We start from the raw sequence: 20,122 nt of genomic DNA, 5'->3' as shown, positions 1-20,122 counted from the left end.
GGTCGAGGAGCAAAGGACACAGATTTAAAGATGATTAGCAAAAGAACCAGAGGCGACACGAGGGAAAACCTTTTTTTTTTTTTAAAAACACGCAGCGAGTGGCTAGGATTTGGAATGCATTGCCTGATGGTGTGGTAGAGGTAGATGCAATAATAACTTTCAAAAGGGAATGGATAAACACTTGAAGGAGAAAAGAATTGCAGGGATATGGGGAGCGAGCAGAGAGTGGGACTAACTGGATTACTCTACTGGCGCAGACTCGATGGGCCGAATGGCCTCCTTCTGTGCTGTATGAATCGATGAACAGAACTTTGAGGGGGTGGCAGCGGGCATGAAGTTACATTCCAACCGGCTGCCAGTATCTCGTGACAATGATTCAGGTGTCACATGGCCAGCTCCACGCGTCAAATCTGCATCACCTACCAGAATCCCAGGTTGCACCGTAATCCTACTGTTAATAGATGCTCGCTGCTTAAATTATATGCAATTAAAAAAAAGAGAGGCACCAAGAATGTTTGGCTGGCAAGAAAGGAATTTGGAACATATTTAGCCGCCAGCTCCCGGCGCCATTGTCAAGTGACGGAATTCATCCTTTTGGTTTACAAGCACTTGGTGAGAAGTCTGGGATGGGAATGTTAAATGGTGGGGGGAGGGGGACAAATCCACCACCCCCCACCCCACCCCACCCCACCGCCTTCCAAGACTCCAAGACGAATCACGTCTTGCAGGGAGGTTTCAACACCAACAATTTATATTTATATAGCGCCTTTAACATAGTGAAACGTCCCAAGGCGCGTCACAGGAGTATTATGCGATAAAAGTTTGACACCGAGCCGCACAAGTAGAAATTAGCGCAGGAGCTTGGTCAATGAGGTATGTTTTAAGGGGCGTCTTGGAGGAGGAAGGAGAGGTGGAGAGGTAACGAGCTTTAGGCAGGGAGTTCCAGAGCTTCTGGCCGAGGTAACAGAAGGCACGGCCACCAATGGTTCAGCGATTATAAGTCAGCGGTGCTCAGGAGGGCAGAAGTAGAGGAGTGCAGACATCTCGGGGGGGGGGGGGGGGGAGGAGGGGTTATGGGGCTGGAGATTACAGAGATAGGGAGGGGCGAGGCCATGGAGGGATTTGAAAATAGGGATGGGAATTTTGAAATTGAAGCGTTGCTTAACCGAAAGCCAATGTAGGTCGGTGAGCACAGGGGGTGATGGGCGAGCAGGACTTGGTGCGAGTTAGAACACGGGCAGCCAAGGTTTGGATCAACTCTAGTTTAGAAAGGGTCTCATGTGGCAGGCCGGCCAAGAATGTGTTCGAATAGTCAAGTGTGGAGGTAACAAAGGCATGGACAGAGACGGGTGATGTTTCACCTCAAAAGCTCCGGCCCATCAAGCGAGGGAAGGGGGAGGGACAGGCCCAATAAGGAGGTCGAAGGTCGGCAGCAAGAGTTGGGAGGACCATGGCATGCTCGGTGGCCAGCTACAGTGGCAGTTGGTCTGGTCACCCTCTATGCTCACATCCTCAGCTTCATTCCAGTCAGATCTAGGGGGTGGAGACAAAACATCCCAGAAAAAATGTAATCGAGCAATAGTCCCATCAAATACTCCCAGGGCAAGTTCAGAACAGGCAAAATACAGAGTAAAGCTCCTTCGACACTGTCCCATCAAACACTCCCAGGGCAGGTACAGCATGGGGTTAGATGCAGAGCAAGGCTCCCTCTACACTGTCCCATCAAACACTCCCAGGGTGGGTATTGTCATGTATTCAACCAGCATTGTAACCCATGTATAATCTGACCCAAGTTGTACACTGTGAGAACAATGACCACTAGGTGGTGAACTTGTGAGAGACACTCCTAAACTGGACCTTCAGATATAAAAAGGGAAAGCTCCACCCACTTCCATCACTTGAGTGCTATGGAATACAGGACAGGTCACAGACTGACCTCCTCTCAAGCTTGGGCCTCGTGTGCATTTATACTGTATAGTAAGGACGTATCAGGAATTGTATCAGGGACAGCCAGGAAAGGGCTTTTAATAGAGCACGCAATTTGTTATGTTCCAACAATCTGTTAACGCTATATGACCCATGTAAGAAACTTGTGTTAACGTGCGATGCGTCGTCCTATGGTGTCGGGTGTGTGTTGCAGCATGTCAATGCCAAGGGTCAGTTATAGCCGGTAGCTTATGCCTCCAGAAGTCTGTCCCAGGGATAGTAGAAAAGGAGGCGCTCACATGTGTATATGCGGTAAACAAAATGCACCAGTACCTGTTTGGCAAGAAATTTGAGCTGGAGACAGATTACAAACCCCTAACGTCCCTTTTGGCCGACAACAAGGCCATAAATGCAAATGCATCGGCCCGCATACAGAGATGGGCGCTCACGTTAGCCGCCTATGACTACACAATTCGGCACAGACCGGGCACCGAAAAGTGCGCCGATGCACTCAGCAGGCTCCCACTAGCCACGACTGAAAGGGCTACCGAGCTTGCTGCTGAGATGGTCATGGCTGTTGAAGCTTTCGGAAGCGAAGGCTCACCCGTGACAGCTAGTCAGATTAAAGTCTGGACAAATAGAGACCCGCTATTGTCTCTAGTCAAGAAATGTGTCCTGAATGGGGACTGGGCAGCCACGTACAGGGCATGCCCTGAGGAATTTAAACCATTTCACAGGCGCAGGGATGAACTCTCGATTCAGGCCAATTGCCCACTGTGGGGAAACCTCGTAGTCATGCCCCAGATGGGCAGAGAGGTGTTCATCAAAGAACTCCACAATGAGCACCCGGGCATTGTCACGATGAAGGCCATTGCCAGGTCACACGTTTGGTGGCCAGGGATAGACGCAGATCTGGAACTGTGTGTTCGCAGGTGCAACACGTGTGCCCAGCTGGGCAATGCGCCCAGGGAAGCCCTCCTTAGCCCCTGGCCATGGCCCGCCAAGCCTTGGTCACGCATCCATGTGGACTACGCAGGCCCTTTCATGGGAAAAATGTTTTTGGTTGTAGTAGATGCCTACTCCAAATGGATCGAGTGTGACATTTTAAATTCAAGCACATCCTCTGCCACGGTAGAAAGTCTACGGGCAATGTTCGCCGCCCACGGTCTACCAGACGTCTTGGTCAGCGACAATGGCCCGTGCTTCACAAGCACTGAATTTCAGGACTTCATGGCAGGCAATGGAATTAACCATGTCAGAACGGCACCATTCAAGCCGGCCTCAAACGGCCAGGCAGAACGAGCAGTGCAGATAATCAAACAGGGGATGCTCAGAATCCAAGGGGGTTCCCTACAGTGCCGCTTATCACGCCTCCTGTTGGCCTATAGATCCCGACCACACTCGCTCACAGGGGTTCCACCCGCAGAGTTGCGAATGAAAAGGAGGCTCAAAACTCGGTTATCCCTTATACGCCCCACCATGAAAGATATTGTCGCGAGCAGGCGCCAGTCACAATATCACTACCATGACAGGAATGCGAGGGCGCAATGTATTGATGTAAATGACCCTGTTTTTGTCCTCAACTACGCTGCAGGGCCCAAATGGCTTGCAGGCACTGTGGTTGCCAAAGAGGGAAATAGGATTCTGGTAGTTAAAGTTACCAATGGACAAATCTGCCGCAAACATGTGGATCAAACAAAAAGGAGGTTCAGCAACCCCATAGAAGCAGCAGAGGAAGAACACGATATAGAGTTCACTCCTCCACAGGTGACCGAACACAGGAACCAAAGGGAGGAGAGCCCAGTCACTGTGGGCAGTCCGGACAGGCCTGAGGCACCACAAACAGCAGACACTCAAGCCAGCGCCCAACAACCGGAGCCCCAACTCAGGTGCTCTACAAGAGAGCGTAAACCACCAGAGAGACTCAACCTGTGATGCCAATAAGACTTTGAGGGGGGGGGGGGGGGGGGAAAGGTGATGTCATGTATTCAACCAGCATTGTAACCCATGTATAATGGATTAAAAACTAGTATTAAAACACTACCTAAACGCACACAGCATTTGAAATAAAGTAAATGAGTTGGCGGCACAAATCATTACAAATGAGTATGATTTGGTGGCCATTACAGAAACGTGGTTGCAGGGTGGCCAAGACTGGGAATTAAACATACAGGGGTATCTGACGATTCGGAAAGATAGACAAGAAGGGAAAGGAGGTGGGGTAGCTCTGTTAATAAAGGATGATATCAGGGCAGTTGTGAGAGACGATATTGGCTCTAATTAACAAAATGTTGAATCATTGTGGGTGGAGATTAGAGATAGTAAGGGAAAAAAGTCACTGGTGGGCATAGTTTATAGGCCCCCAAATAATAAATTCACGGTGGGGCGGGCAATAATCAAGGAAATAATGGAGGCATGTGAAAAAGGAATGGCAGTAATCATGGGGGATTTTAACCAACATATCGATTGGTCAAATCAAATCACACGGGGTAGCCTGGAGGAGGAATTCATAGAATGCATACGGGATTGTTTCTTAGAACAGTATGTTACAGAACCTACAAGGGAGCAAGCTATCTTAGATCTGGTCCTCTGTAATGAGACAGGAATAATAAACCATCTCCTAGTAGTAAAAGATCCTCTCGGAATGAGTGATCACAGTATGGTTGAATTTGTAATACAGATTGAGGGTGAGGAAGTAGTGTCTCAAACGAGCATACTATGCTTAAACAAAGGGGACTACAGTGGGATGAGGACAGAGTTGGCTAAAGTAGACTGGAAACACAGACTAAACGGTGGCACAATTGAGGAACATTGGAGTACTTTTAAAGGAGCTCTTTCATAGTGTTCAACAAAAATATATTCCAATGAAAAAGAAGGGCAGTAAAAGGGAGATAACCAGGGAAATTAAGGAGAGTATCAAATTAAAAACCAATGCATATAAGGTGGCCAAAGTTAGTGGGAAAATAGAAGATTGGGAAAATTTTAAACGACAGCAAAGAATGACTAAGAAAGCAATAAAAAAAAAGATAGATTGCGAAGGTAAACTTGCACAAAACATAAAAATGGATAGTAAAAGCTTTTACAGATATATAAAACGGAAAAGAGTGACTAAAGTAAATGTTGGTCCCTTAGAAGATGAGAAAGTGGATTTAATAATGGGAAATGTGGAAATGGCTGAGACCTTAAACAATTATTTTGCTTCGGTCTTCACAGTGGAAGACACAGAAACCATGCCAGAAATTGCTGGTCACAGGAACGTGGGAAGGGAGGACCTGGAGACAATCACTATCACTAGGGGGGTAGTGCTGGACAGGCTAATGGGACTCAAGGTAGACAAGTCCCCTGGTCCTGATGAAATGCATCCCAGAGTATTAAAAAAGAGATGGTGGAAGTTATTGCAGATGCATTCGTTATAATCTACCAAAATTCTCTGGACTCTGGGGAGGTACTAGCGGATTGGAAAGCAGCTAATGTAACGCCTCTGTTTAAAAAAAGGGGCAGACAAAAGGCAGGTAACTATAAGCTGGTTAGTTTAACATCTGTAGTGGGGAAAATGCTTGGAGCTATCATTAAGGAAGAAATAGCGGGACATCTAGATAGGAATAGTGCAATCAAGCAAACGCAGCATGGATTCATGAAGGGGAAATCATGTTTAACTAACTTACTGGAATTCTTTGAGGATATAATGAGCATGGTGGATAGAGGTGTACCGATGGATGTAGTGTATTTAGATTTTCAAAAGGCATTCGATAAGATGCCACACAAAAGGTTACTGCAGAAGATAAAGGTACGCGGGGTCAGTGGAAATGTATTAGCATGGATAGAGAATTGGCTGGCTAACAGAAAGCAGAGAGTCGGGATAAATGGGTCCTTTTCGGGTTGGAAATCAGTGGTTAGTGGTGTGCCACAGGGATCGGTGCTGGGACCACAACTGTTTACAATATACATAGATGACCTGGAAGAGGGGACAGAGTGTAGTATAACAAAATTTGCAGATGACACAAAGATTAGTGGGAAAGCGGGTTGTGTAGAGGACACAGAGAGGCTGCAAAGAGATTTAGATAGGTTAAGCGAATGGGCTCAGGTTTGGCAGATGGAATACAATGTCGGAAAGTGTGAGGTCATTCACCTTGGGAAAAAAAAAAAACCAGTAAAAGGAAATACTATTTGAATGGGGAGAAATTACAACATGCTGCAGTGCAGAGGGACCTGGGGGTCCTTGTGCATGAAACTCAAAAAGTTAGTTTGCAGGTGCAGCAGGTAATCAGGAAGGCGAATGGAATGTTGGCCTTCATTGCGAGAAGGATGGAGTACAAAAGCAGGGAGGTCCTTCTGCAACTGTATAGAGTATTGGTGAGGCCGCACCTGGAGTACTGTGTGCAGTTTTGGTCGCCTTACTTAAGGAAGGATATACTGGCTTTGGAGGGGGTACAGAGACGATTCACGAGGCTGATTCCAGAGATGACGGGGTTACCTTATGATGACAGATTGAGTAGACTGGGTCTTTACTCGTTGGAGTTCAGAAGGATGAGGGGTGATCTTATAGAAACATTTAAAATCATGAAAGAGATAGACAAGATTGAGGCAAAGAGGTTGTTTCCACTGGTCGGGGAGACGAGAACTAGGGGGCACAGCCTCAAAATACCAGGGAGCCAATTTAAAACCGAGTTGAGAAGGAATTTCTTCTCCCAGAGGGTTGTGAATCTGTGAAATTCTCTGCCCAAGGAAGCAGTTGAGGCTAGCTCATTGAATGTATTCAAGTCACAGATAGATAGATTTTTAACTAATAAGGGAATTAAGGGTTATGGGGAGCGGGCGGGTAAGTGGAGCTGAGTCCACGGCCAGATCAGCCATGATCTTGTTGAATGGCGGAGCAGGCTCGAGGGCTAGATGGCCTACTCCTGTTCCTAATTCTTATGTTCTTATAATCTGACCTAAGTTGTACACTGAGAACAATGACCACTAGGTGGTAACTTGTGGGAGACACTCCTAACCTGGACCTTCAGATATAAAAGGGGAAGCTCCACCCACTTCCATCACTTGAGTGCTATGGAATAAAGGACAGGTCACAGACTGACCTCTCAAACATGGGCCTCATGTGCATTTATACTGTACAAGAAGGACGTATCAGATATTGCATTGGTTAGATACAGAGTAAAGCTCCCTCTGCAATGCCCTCTATATAATCTCCTCCAGCCTTACAACCCTGCTCCAATTCAGGCCTCTTGAGCACCTGGATTTTAATTGTTTCATCATTGGTGGCTGTGCCTTCAGCTGCCTGGGCCCTAAGCTCGGGAATCCCCTAACCCTCTCTGTCTCCTCTATAATGCTCCTTAAAAACTAGCTCTTTGACCTAATTTTTGGTAACCTGTCCCAATAGCTCCTTCTTTGGCTCGGTGTCAATTTTCACATGATTACATTCCCTGAAACGCCTCGGGGTGTTTTAGTGTGTTAAAGGTGCTTTACAAATGGAGGTTGTTCAAACTATTAATCAAGATTAAATATCCCCAGAATCTGCAAATTTACATCAAAACAGCCACAATGCAAGTCTCCAAAGGTTACAAGACACTGCTGTTGTTCCTCAGGCAGATGTTGGATGTTCTCACTGGGTCAAGCAAGTAGGAAGGCGAGAAACGCCTTCATATCGTGCAAATTCCTCACCACAAATTATGACTGTTTGTACAGTCCTCCCTTGCTCTGCCTCTCCCAACACTCCATACGTCACGCGCATTGACAGCCCTGCAGACGACTCCTGCTCTGCTACAACTCACTCACGAGCAAGACCATCTGTGGGATTGTTACAAGGAAATACTTTTTTTTTTTAAAAAGGCAGGTATTAACTCTTACACTGTCGGCTGCTTCAAATTCGTAGCAGGCGGGGAGGGAGGCGAGGGGCTGGAGAAGAGGGGAAAGGGAGGGAGTTGAGGGGGTGGGGAGGGAAAGGAATGGAGTAAGGAGGGAGGTGGAAGAGGGGGAAAAAGGGAGGGAACGAGGGGAAAGTTCCCTCGGCACGCCGTTATTAATGCACTAATCGACCAGCGAGTTCGGGGTATGAAGCGACACACCGTGAGTGGCAAACCCCCAGAACGTGCCAGCTGATTTACGCCGCTCTGCTATTTGCCAAAAACAGCATCTGGCCCTCAACCTGGCTGTTATTTTTTTTTTTTTTTTTTAAATTCGTAGCCAATCGTTCCAATTCTTTGTCAAATCACAAACGCCAGAGGTCACCTTGCACATGCCAAGGATCACTCTGCGCCAATGCTCTTAGCCAAAAGGCCTAGAGCCACTGCACCGTTCCTGGAAGTACTGCAATACCAGGTTCGTGCCATGGAGGTGGATGGGTCAGGTCCCCCACACACCTCCGTGGAGGTGGATGGGTCAAACCTCCCCACCCACCTGGCTGTTATTTTTAAACTAACCTGCTGGATTGGAACATTAATCGCCCCATTAAACTCACCGCAGGATGCGAGGGTGGTAACCATTATTCTGCTCCCCTGTTCCTCGGGGCGGCCTGAAGTGTGACTGTGGCCACGAGTCCCAGACCATGTTACAACTCAAGACAACCTGCCCACCGAGAAGCTGTTGCGGGAAACACCTCACTTCTCCACTCGACATCTCAGGAGGCCGTCGAATGGATAGTCAAACTAGACATCGCAATTAGAATAAGCTTTTCTCCATCATCCAAAACAAAAACTCTAATTTCAAGCAGTTTAGGTCTTTTATTGATTGAAATACAGATTTAAGGACTAGGGTTTTTCAAACAATTGAAAGCCCTGGTTGATATGGTCACATTGAAGAGATATCTAGCTCAACCTGTGATTGGTGCACAAGTCTCCAGACCTAGAACACCAACTACCACAGGAGGACATGTATAGGCGCTTGCAACGCTGAACTGGTGAGTCACCCAGCCAAACAGGCTACAGGACAATACAAAGTGCAGTTAATCACTCAAACTTCACTCTCACGGTTCGTGACAGGGTGAGGGACATCAGTGCTGGAAATGGCGGAATCAACAATCCGAGCGCAAGTACAGCATGGATTTGATACACAGAGTTGAATCCCTCTCGGCACCGTCCCTTCGTTGGGAGTATTTGATGGGTACAGCACGGTTTGGATACACAGAGTTGAATCCCTCTTCTACATCAGTACAATTCTGTAACACCCTCACCTCATCCTTATAACCTCTGAGTGACTGAGGGGGAAAGGACAGTGTGTGACCCACTGCACCATTCAGTCCCAGAGGGGGAAAGGACAGTGTGTGACCCACTGCACCACCCAGTCCCAGAGGGGGAAAGGACAGTGTGTGACCCACTGCACCACCCAGTCCCAGAGGGGGAAAGGACAGTGTGTGACCCACTGCACCACCCAGTCCCAGAGGGGGAAAGGACAGTGTGTGACCCACTGCACCACCCAGTCCCAGAGGGGGAAAGGACAGTGTGAGACCCACTGCACCACCCAGTCCCAGAGACACACACACACGGATATACAGCATCAGGGAACCCCTGGGTGTGTGACTGTTGGGTAATTCAAGGCCATGGATCTAGTAGCTCCTGTTGTCAGATTGCCATGGGGACATTCCACAACATCTTGTTTGAACACATCCAGCTTCCTCTTCATCTGAAGTCATTTGCTTGTGACGACGCCATTTGTGGTTGAGGTCACGGACAAGGTAAACATTTAGAAATTATGGGCTGCGACACAATGAAGTTTGAAGCCTGCACACTGAGAGCGAGCGTGTCAATAATCTTCAGACGGAGTGGAACCAGGTGTGTGGGTGTGTGCGCGTTTGTGTGGGGCTGTGGTGGGGGGAGAGGGGGGGCTGCGGTGGGGGGAGAGGGGGGGCTGCGGTGGGGGGAGAGGGGGGGCTGCGGTGGGGGGAGAGGGGGGGCTGCGGTGGGGGGGAGGGGGGGCTGCGGTGGGGGGGAGGGGGGGCTGCGGTGGGGGGGAGGGGGGGCTGCGGTGGGGGGGAGGGGGGGCTGCGGTGGGGGGGAGGGGGGGCTGCGGTGGGGGGGAGGGGGGGCTGCGGTGGGGGGGAGGGGGGGCTGCGGTGGGGGGGAGGGGGGGCTGCGGTGGGGGGGAGGGGGGGCTGCGGTGGGGGGGAGGGGGGGCTGCGGTGGGGGGGAGGGGGGGCTGCGGTGGGGGGGAGGGGGGGCTGCGGTGGGGGGGAGGGGGGGCTGCGGTGGGGGGGAGGGGGGGCTGCGGTGGGGGGGAGGGGGGGCTGCGGTGGGGGGGAGGGGGGGCTGCGGTGGGGGGGAGGGGGGGCTGCGGTGGGGGGGAGGGGGGGCTGCGGTGGGGGGGAGGGGGGGCTGCGGTGGGGGGGAGGGGGGGCTGCGGTGGGGGGGCTGCGGTGGGGGGGAGGGGGGGCTGCGGTGGGGGGGCTGCGGTGGGGGAGGGGGGGGGTGGGCTGTGGTGGGGGAGGGGGGGGGTGTGGTGGGGAGGGGGGTGCTGTGGTGGGGGAGGGGGGGGCTGTGGTGGGGGAGGGGGGGGGCTGTGGTGGGGGAGGGGGGGGGCTGTGGTGGGGGAGGGGGGGGGCTGTGGTGGGGGAGGGGGGGGCTGTGGTGGGGGAGGGGGGGGGGGTGTAGTTTACTTTAAACGGGCCAGAGTTAGTGGCCCTGCCCACTCATTGCATTGATCCAGTTAGTGAATGACTCCGCCTCACAGGCAAGCAAAGCCTTAGGTTATCATCTCCAGTCTTGGATGTGTGGTGAATCAGCTGCCCTCAGCTAGGGTAGGGGTGTTACACTTGGGTCCAGCATCCTTCACGATGATAGGGAGGGAGGGAAATGGGCCAATAAAAAGTCACAAATTGCCTTAACGCAGTTGTTGCATCGAGACAGAATCGATCAGGCGCAGTCAACATGGCCGAATATCCTGCCAATATTCACCATTGTTGAGTTCACAATGGATACCCGACATATCTCCCAGCAATGGGTCAGTATTGTCAGAAGAGGAGGGGAGAAAACGGAAAGCAAGAACTGTCCGTTTATTCAGCGCCTTTCACGACCTCTGAACCTCCCAACGCGCTTTACGGCCCATGAAGGACTTTTGAAGTGTGGTCACTGTTGTAATGTCAGCAACACAAAAAGAACAGAATACATTTGGGTCTCTTTGATTTGTGGCCCTGAGCATGCATCAATAGCAGCCTTCAAACACCAGGCTCAGTGATGGCTCAGGGGACATCAAGATAACCCAATGACTGGAACCACACACTGCGTTACACAGGAAACACATCACCGCATTGTGCTCAAATGTAGCATCTGATCGCCTGACCTACTTGGGCAAAATTCCCCCACTCCAACCCCCCACCCAGAATCACAGCACAGAAGGAGGCCATTCGGCCCTTCGAGCTTGTGCCGGCTCTTTGGTAGAGCTGTCCAATTTGGTCCCACTCGCCAAAAAGTCACACAAACCTGAAGGTAGCTTTCACCATGCTCTCGGTGCTGCATCAGAGTGTTAACATTTAAACGTCCCACAATTTTCAAGTCGTCTTATCACTCGGCGCATTGCCCCAAGACGAGCGACTTTGCAAGCTGACCTTCTCTCCCCTTGCCGTCACTGTCCCTTCTTCACTGAAAAGTGCGGATTCATTTGGGAGGTGCAGCCCCACCATCACGGGCTGCCCCTCCAGCGCCTCCGCCAAGTGCCGTCCATGCGATGATTGGCAGCAGGCTATTCAGCCACGGGAGGATCACAGCCGATATCAATACACGCACGTACTTTATCATCATCAAGCAGTTCGCCGCACACCCCAACTAATCACAAGGACCCCGAATGATTTACCGCCTCACTGGGCCAGGTCCGCTGAGGGCAACTGCAATGTGCAAACTGCTGCCCCAGCACAAACCATTAACAACTTGCATTTGCATGTGAAGATGATGCCTGTGCGAGAGTTCTTTTAACGTGGGGTAGCCATTGCACACAGGCTTCGCAGAGCAAGGTCTTGGTCCAGTGGCAAGGGGGTCCAAGACGACTGGAGACCAGGCACTGCTTATATGGGCCTAGTTGTCTACGGCGGGATGCGAACCGTAAGCTCGGTGCTGAGCAGCGCCCTTCGGTGAGGTGGTGAGAAAACCAAGGTCTGGCCGAGGGCAGGCATTGGAATGGTCAGAGGTTCACTTTGTGGAAGGAGGAGAGGTTAAATAGGTCAGAGTGGCCACAGCCACTGTGCACACCATGTGTTCGACAGAGACTCCACCGTTGAGTTGGGTCAGCAGCTGGGTGGAGGCCAGGACGTCGCCGGTGGGATGGAGGCCCGGACATTTACATAGCGCCTATAATGTAGGGGTGGGAGGAGGCCCGTGTGAAGCATAAACACCAGCATGGACCAGTTGGGCCGAATGGCCAGTTTCTGTGCTGTAAATACTTTGCAACGTAGTGAAACATCCCCAGGCACCTCACAGGAACATCATCAAACAAAAATTTGACATTGAGCCACACAAGGAAATATTAGCACAGGTGACCCAAAAGCTTGGTCAAAGAGGTAGGTCTTCAATGAGAGTGTCTTTAAGGAAGAGAGAGGGATAGAGAAGTGGAGAGGTTTAGGGAAGAAATTCCAGAGCTGAGGGCTTAGGCAGCTGAAGGCATGGCCACCGATGGTGGAGTGATTAAAATTGGGGATCTGCAAGAGGCCAGAATTGGAGGAGCGCAGATTAGAGATGTCCCAATAGTATCCACCTCCACTGTCGAGAGGCTTGTCCTATGAGGAGAGATAGATAGAGTAGATTGGGCCTATACTCTCTGGAGTTTAGAAGAATGAGAGGTGATCTCATTGAAACATACAAGATACTGAGCGGGATTGACAGGGTAGATGCCGAGAGGTTGTTTCACCTGGCTGGAGAGTCGAGAACCAGGGGTCATAGTCTCAGGATAAGGGGTCGGCCATTTAGGACTGAGAAGGGAGGAGGAATGTCTTCACTCAGAGGGTGGTGAATCATTGGAATCCTCTGCCCCAGAGGGCTGTGGAGGCTCAACTCAGAGTACATTCAAGGCTGGGAGGGATAGATTTTTGGACTCTTGGGGAATCAATGGATATGGGGATGGGGCGGGAAAATGGAGTTGAGGTAGAAGATCAGCCATGATCTTATTGAATGGCGGAGCAGGCTCAAGGGGCCATATGGCCGACTCCTGCTCCTATTTCTTATGTTCTTGTGTTCACTGGGGAAACAAGATCTTTGGTACCTCTTGCAACAGAACAATTGGGAAAGATACTAATTTGGGGAGCGGGGGGGGTGGGGGGGGGGGTGGAGAAAGAGAGGAAAAAAGAGAGGATATAAAAGGGGTCAGAGGGTCTAGTAAGGAAGAGGAACTGAGGGAAATCTTTATTAGTCGGGAAATTGTGTTGGGGAAATTGATGGGATTGAAGGCAGATAAATCCCCAGGGCCTGATGGCCTGCATCCTAGAGTACTTAAGGAGGTGGCCTTGGAAATAGCGGATGCATTGACAGTCATTTTCCAACATTCCATTGACTCTGGATCAGTTCCTATGGAGTGGAGGGTAGCCAATGTAACCCCACTTTTTAAAAAAGGAGGGAGAGAGAAAACAGGGAATTATAGACCGGTCAGCCTGACCTCAGTAGTGGGTAAAATGATGGAATCAATTATTAAGGATGTCATAGCAGTGCATCTGGAAAATGGTGACATGATAGGTCCAAGTCAGCATGGATTTGTGAAAGGGAAATCATGCTTGACAAATCTTCTGGAATTTTTTGAGGATGTTTCCAGTAAAGTGGACAAAGGAGAACCAGTTGATGTGGTATATTTGGACTTTCAGAAGGCTTTCGACAAGGTCCCACACAAGAGATTAATGTGCAAAGTTAAAGCACATGGGATTGGGGGTAGTGTGCTGACGTGGATTGAGAACTGGTTGTCAGACAGGAAGCAAAGAGTAGGAGTAAACGGGTACTTTTCAGAATGGCAGGCAGTGACTAGTGGAGTGCCGCAAGGTTCTGTGCTGGGGCCCCAGCTGTTTACATTGTACATTAATGATTTAGACGAGGGGATTAAATGCAGTATCTCCAAATTTGCGGATGATACTAAGTTGGGTGGCAGTGTGAGCTGCGAGGAGGATGCTATTAGGCTGCAGAGTGACTTGGATAGGTTAGGTGAGTGGGCAAATGCATGGCAGATGAAGTATAATGTGGATAAATGTGAGGTTATCCACTTTGGTGGTAAAAACAGAGAGACAGACTATTATCTGAATGGTGACAGATTAGGAAAAGGGAAGGTGCAACGAGACCTGGGTGTCATGGTACATCAGTCATTGAAGGTTGGCATGCAGGTACAGCAGGCGGTTAAGAAAGCAAATGGCATGTTGGCCTTCATAGCGAGGGGATTTGAATACAGGGGCAGGGAGGTGTTGCTACAGTTGTACAGGGCCTTGGTGAGGCCACACCTGGAGTATTGTGTACAGTTTTGGTCTCCTAACTTGAGGAAGGACATTCTTGCTATTGAGGGAGTGCAGCGAAGGTTCACCAGACTGATTCCCGGGATGGCGGGACTGACCTATCAAGAAAGATTGGATCAATTGGGCTTGTATTCACTGGAGTTCAGAAGAATGAGAGGGGACCTCATAGAAACGTTTAAAATTCTGACGGGTTTAGACAGGTTAGATGCAGAAAGAATGTTCCCAATGTTGGGGAAGTCCATAACCAGGGGTCACAGTCTGAGGATAAGGGGTAAGCCATTTAGGACCGAGATGAGGAGAAACTTCTTCACCCAGAGAGTGGTGAACCTGTGGAATTCTCTACCACAGAAAGTAGTTGAGGCCAATTCACTAAATATATTCAAAAGGGAGTTAGATGAAGTCCTTACTACTCGGGGGATCAAGGGTTATGGCGAGAAAGCAGGAAGGGGGTACTGAAGTTTCATGTTCAGCCATGAACTCATTGAATGGCGGTGCAGGCTGGAAGGGCTGAATGGCCTGCTCCTGCACCTATTTTCTATGTTTCTATGTTTCTATGTTTCTAGCCATGGCCAAGAATGAGGGAGAGAAAAATGAGAGAAAGAAACTGAATTGCATAAATACAGCACCATTCGTGTCCAGAAAAATGAAATTATCTTTTGAAATCTCATCACTGTTGCTATGTGGGCAATCAACACAGCCAATTTACACACAGCAAGAGCAAATGAGATAAAATGACCAGTCTGGTGGAGTTGCTTGCCATGGGATCTTCAACCACCATCCAACTATCGGATGAAACATTGAACCGAGGCCCCATTTGCTCGCTAAGGTGGATGTAAAAGATCCCATGGCACGATTTCGAGGAGGAGCAGGGAAGTTATCCCCCCACCACCACGTCCTGGCCAACATTTATCCCTCAATCAACATCACTAAAAAACAGATTATCTGGTCATTATCACATTGCAGTTTGTGGGAGCTTGCGGTGCGTAAATTGGCTGCCGCATATCCGATTTGGGACATCGGGTGGTCGTGAAAGGTGCTATATAAATGCAAGTGTTTCTTTCTTGCTCATTCAGATGGGATCATGGGTTAACACTTCACTCCCTCAGTGCTGCACTGTGTATCAGTCTAGATTATTGGTTGAGCCTGTACTCATTGGAGTGGAGAAGAACGAGAGGGGATCTTATTGAAACAATAACTTGGATTTATATAGCGCCTTTAACAGAGAAATGTCCCAAGGCGCTTCACAGGAGTATTAAGCAATAAAAATTTGACACCGAGCCGCATAAGTAGGAAAAGACTTGCCCAAAGAGGTTGGTTTTAACGAGTGTCTTGAAGGAGGAATGAGAGGTTTAGGCAGAGAGTTCCAGAGCTTGGGGCTTCAGCAACAGAAGGCACAGCCACAGCCACCAATGGTTGAGCGATCATCAGGGATGGTCAGGAGGGTAGAATTAGAGGAGTGCAGACATCTTGGGCGGGGGACACGATTTGTGGGGCTGGAGGAGATTACAGAGATAGGGAGGGGGCGAGGCCATGGAGGAATGTGAAAATAAGAATGACAATTTTGAAATCGAGATGTTGCTTAACCGGAAACCAATGTGGGTCAGCAAGAACAGGGGTGATGGGTGAGCGGGACTTGCTGCGAGTTACAACGGATAAGATTCTGAGGGGGCTCGACAGGGTAGATGCAGAGAGGATGTTTCCCCTTGTGGGTAAATCTAGAACTAGGGGGGTATAGTTTCAGAATAAGGGGTTTCCCATTTAAGACAGAGATGAGGAGAAACCTCTTCTGAGTCGTGAATCTTTGGAATTCTCTGCCCCAGAGAGCTGTGAAAGCGGAGTCATTGAATATATTCAAGGCAGAGATAGACAGATTCTTGAACTATAGGGGAGCAGACAGAGAAGTGGAATTGAAGCCAAGATCAGATCAGCCATGATCTTATTGAATGGCGGAGCAGGCTCGAGGAGCCCTAGGGCAAACTGCTATGTTCTTATGATGTTCTCAAGACCTACAGTGAGGCTTGAAAGCGTGACCTCTGTCTCAGAGGCTAGTGTGGCACTCTACGTGGGTGGGGGGGGAAGCAAAGCTTTGTAAAGCTCAATGTCATTTTTAAGCACAAGGAAATCTGTCAAACCCGATATGGATTCGTGTGAAATGAACTTCCAAGTAGGGTAGCAGAAGCAGACAAAAATCCTTGGAATCATTCCAAAGACCAGTGCCGTGATGGGGGAAAGGCTGTGGAACCCCACCAAATGAGTGAGGCAGATGCCCTTTCTCACAAATATCTAACTTGCGATCATGCCTTGGAATTAAAAGGAGCAAAACAAAAATAGTTGTTGATCAACATTTAATTATTTAAGATAATTGGCAAAAAAGGGGGAGAGAGAAGATAACTTTTTTTTTAAAAACACAGCAAGTTATGATCTGGAATTCAGGCGGTGGGAGCAGGTTCAATCGTTTAAAAAAAAAAGACATGCAGTTATATAGCGCCTTTCACGACCACCAGATGTCCCAAAGCACTTCACAGCCAATGAAGCCGTTTTTGAAGTGCGGTCACTTGAGAAATGCGGCAGCCAATTTGCGCACAGCAAGCTCCCACAAACAGTAAATGTGATAAATGACCAGATAATCTGTTTTTGTTATGTTGATTGAAGGATAAATATTAGCCCAGGACAGGGGGAGGGGTAGGAGGAGGAGGAGGAGAAGAGCAGTTTTCAAAAAGGGAATTGGATAAATACTTGTAAAAGAAAAATTTGCAGAGAGAATGGGGGAGGGGTATGGGGAAAGAGAACACGAGTGGGACTACTTGGATAGCTCTTTCAAGAGAGCTGGCACAGGCAGGATGGGCCGAATAGCCGTCTCCTTGCGCTGTACGGTTCGATGAATTTGACACTGGGGCTGACAGCTGGAGAAGGGGTTTGGGAAAGACACGGGAGGAAGAGAGAGAGAGGGAGAGAGGCGGAGTGGTTAGAGGGGGGGAAAGGAGGAAGAGAGACATGATCAAAATTGCACCAGGGCGGTGGAGTTTTGCTCACCGTGAGGTCAGCTGTGTGAACGGTGCCCCGTGGAGAAGGCGAATCTTGCAGAAGAGGATGCCATTGACGAACGGCACGGCGGACAACTTCACCACCGTCAGGCTCACCAGAAACTTAAACTTTTTCTTTTTCACCAAGAAAGCCATCCAGAAACCAGCACTTCGAAGAGGACGAACCTGGCCCAACAATAACAAAAATTTACCATAAACCCCCCAAAAAAGGAAAATACCAGCCCGAAATATCAGAAAAGCTAACTTTCATGTTTTGTTTTAAATAAAGCACTTGAAATATACCAGACGATTTGATAATACTCAAGAAATGATTAATTTACTCGTTGGAGTCCCATTAAAATCTAGATTTAGAAAAAGAAAACCCATTGAACTATTACCTCGTGGAGCGGCGTTTGCCTCTGAAAATATTCACGGGACAATTTTAAATCGAGTCCATTTAGTTTCCGGGGATGTTTAAGGCAAAGTTTCTCTCCGGTGAAGAGCAATATCAGGCAGTGAAACTGACGCCAATTGTGCGGAAGGACATGTCCCAAATAGGAAAACTCGCGACTCAGCCCGTCTCTCTCTCTCTCTCTCTCTCTTCACTCCAAGTGGTTCTTGATTCACCAGTTCCGACCTGCTGACTTAAGCAGCAAAAGAAACTGACAACGCTGCAGTCTCACCTTGCGACTCCTTCAAGCTTAGCACCCTTTTGTTTCCTGCCACTTGGAAAACTGCCTTGTGGGCTGGCGCTGATGGTGATGCTGTCGAAATTCAGGTTCGCCTTGTCCAGGTGTTGAGTCATGTGAGCTGTCCAGCCGTCCATTAACAAACAGCGCAGGCAATGTTCAGGGCAAGGAGGTGGGGCTGCCCCACTGTAAGACGGTTCCCTCTTTTAAAGAGGTCTCGATCTCCAGAGAATGGGGGTCGGAGAGGAATATTTTCAGAGTATCGCTTCCCTTGGGGTCCCACCCCTTCTTTGTTTTGCCTCTCCCAGGAGATTACATGGCTGCCAGGGTGAGTGGTTGGGGAGGTGGGAAGAAGTGTTCAGTCATGATGCCCCCCACCACCTCGATCAGATCGCCTCTCAACCTTCTAAACTCGAGGGAATAAAAGCCAAGTCTATGCAACCCGTCTTCATGATTTAACCCTCTATGCCTTCGTATCATTCTGGTGAGTCTGTGCTGTCCCCCCCTACAAACCCCTCCATGGCCTCGCCCCTCCCTATCTCGATTCTTGTATACATATGTTCTTAAGGCCAATATATCCTTCTTGCAGTATCCAGAACTAAATGCAGCTCTCCAGATGGAGTCTGAAGAAAGGCTCTGTGCAACTGAAGCATGACCCCACCCCCTTGAGATAATGTCAAACATTACATTAGTCTATTTGATTTCTTCATAAGAACATAATAGGAGCAGGAGTCGGCCATTTGTCCCCTCGAGCCTGCTCCGCCATTTAATAAGATCATGGCTGATCTGATCATGGACTGAGCTCCTCTTCTCTGCCCGTTCCCCATAACCCTTCACTCCCTTATCGCTCAAAAATCTGCCTATCTCCACCTTAAATGTGTTCAATGACCCAGCCTCCACAGCTCTCGGGGGCAGAGAACTCCACAGATTTTAGGACCCTCTAAGAGAAGAAATTTCTCCTCATCTCAGTTCTAAATGGGCGACCTTTATTCTGAAACTATGCCCCAAAGTTCTAGATTCCCTCATGAGTGGAAACATCCTCTCAGCATCTACCCTGTACAGCACCCTCGTAATCTTATACATTTCAATAAAATCACCTCTCATTCTTCTAAACTTCAATGAGTATCAGCCCAACCTTTCTTCATAAGTCAACCCCTTCATCTCGGGTACCTGCATACTAGCTTTTAGCAAATGGTGTACCTGTTTTCTTCGACAAATTTTATTTTACATATATTTACAGAGTAAAATTTACAGCACAGACATACACAGGATTGATTGGTTCATCCCAACTCCTTCAACTGAGATGCAACGATTAAGCAACGTGTCCAAGTTATTATCGTCTTATGGTTAAAAGATAGTATCTCGTGCAGTACTAAGCTATGCATTTTGTGGGTGTCACTGTCAAGGCCAGCATTTATTGCCCCTCCCTAATTACCCTTGAGAAGGTGGTGGTGAGCCGCCTTCTTGAACCGCTGCAGTGGTGAAGGTGCTCCCAAGGTGCTGTTGGGGAGGGAGTTCCAGGATTTTGACCGGCGACAATGAAGGAACGGCCGATATATTTCCAAGTCAGGATGGTGTGTGACTTGGAGGGGAACGTGGAGGTGGTGGTGTTCCCATGCGCCTGCTGCCCTTGTCCTTCTAGGCGGTAGAGGCCACGGGTTTGGGAGGTGCTGCTGAAGAAGCCATGGCGAGTTGCTGCAGGACATCGTGTAGATGGTACGCACTGCAGCCACAGTGCTGGATTGTAATGCCCTCCACAGTTGAATAGCCCATTGCCACTCACTATGCAGACTCACACCACAAAGAATGGCCGCTCAGGTAAAAGATTGCCGAGGGTTACTGGTGTCCCCAGAACTCCACCTTAGTAATAAGGCAGGAGAGAAGATTGAGGAGAAGATAGTTTTAACTCGAGAATTGTACTGGGAGGGCAGGCCCTGGGCATGCACTGACTCAACTTGAGGTTCAAGCAGTTTCATCATCCAGCTTCTTAAGCATTTCCTTTACCATTTCCTCATTACACATACCCATCATGCTCACTGTTTTAACAGAATGGATTAACCCTTTCACCTGCCTCTGCTGAC

At 49.1% G+C, this 20,122-nt stretch overlaps 1 protein-coding gene across 1 annotated transcript in view; it reads right to left on the bottom strand.

The window, feature by feature from the left end:
• The window catches only part of LOC139229759 (early estrogen-induced gene 1 protein-like), a 44,815-nt gene extending 26,634 nt beyond the window's left edge, over nt 1-18,181 (bottom strand). The window contains exons 1-2 of the mRNA XM_070861329.1: nt 17,751-18,181; nt 17,363-17,538 (exon numbers count right to left, since the gene is read on the bottom strand). Of these exons, the coding sequence (XP_070717430.1) occupies nt 17,363-17,508 (146 nt within the window). The 5' untranslated portion in view covers nt 17,509-17,538; nt 17,751-18,181. The remainder of the gene's footprint in view (nt 1-17,362; nt 17,539-17,750) is intronic.
• Nucleotides 18,182-20,122: the final 1,941 nt, after the last annotated feature.

This window comes from Pristiophorus japonicus, chromosome 19, assembly GCF_044704955.1.
Source record: "Pristiophorus japonicus isolate sPriJap1 chromosome 19, sPriJap1.hap1, whole genome shotgun sequence".
Lineage (NCBI taxonomy): Eukaryota > Metazoa > Chordata > Chondrichthyes > Pristiophoridae > Pristiophorus > Pristiophorus japonicus.
The sequence above is the reverse complement of the archived record's forward strand: the minus strand, read 5'-3'. Positions and strand labels throughout refer to the sequence as shown.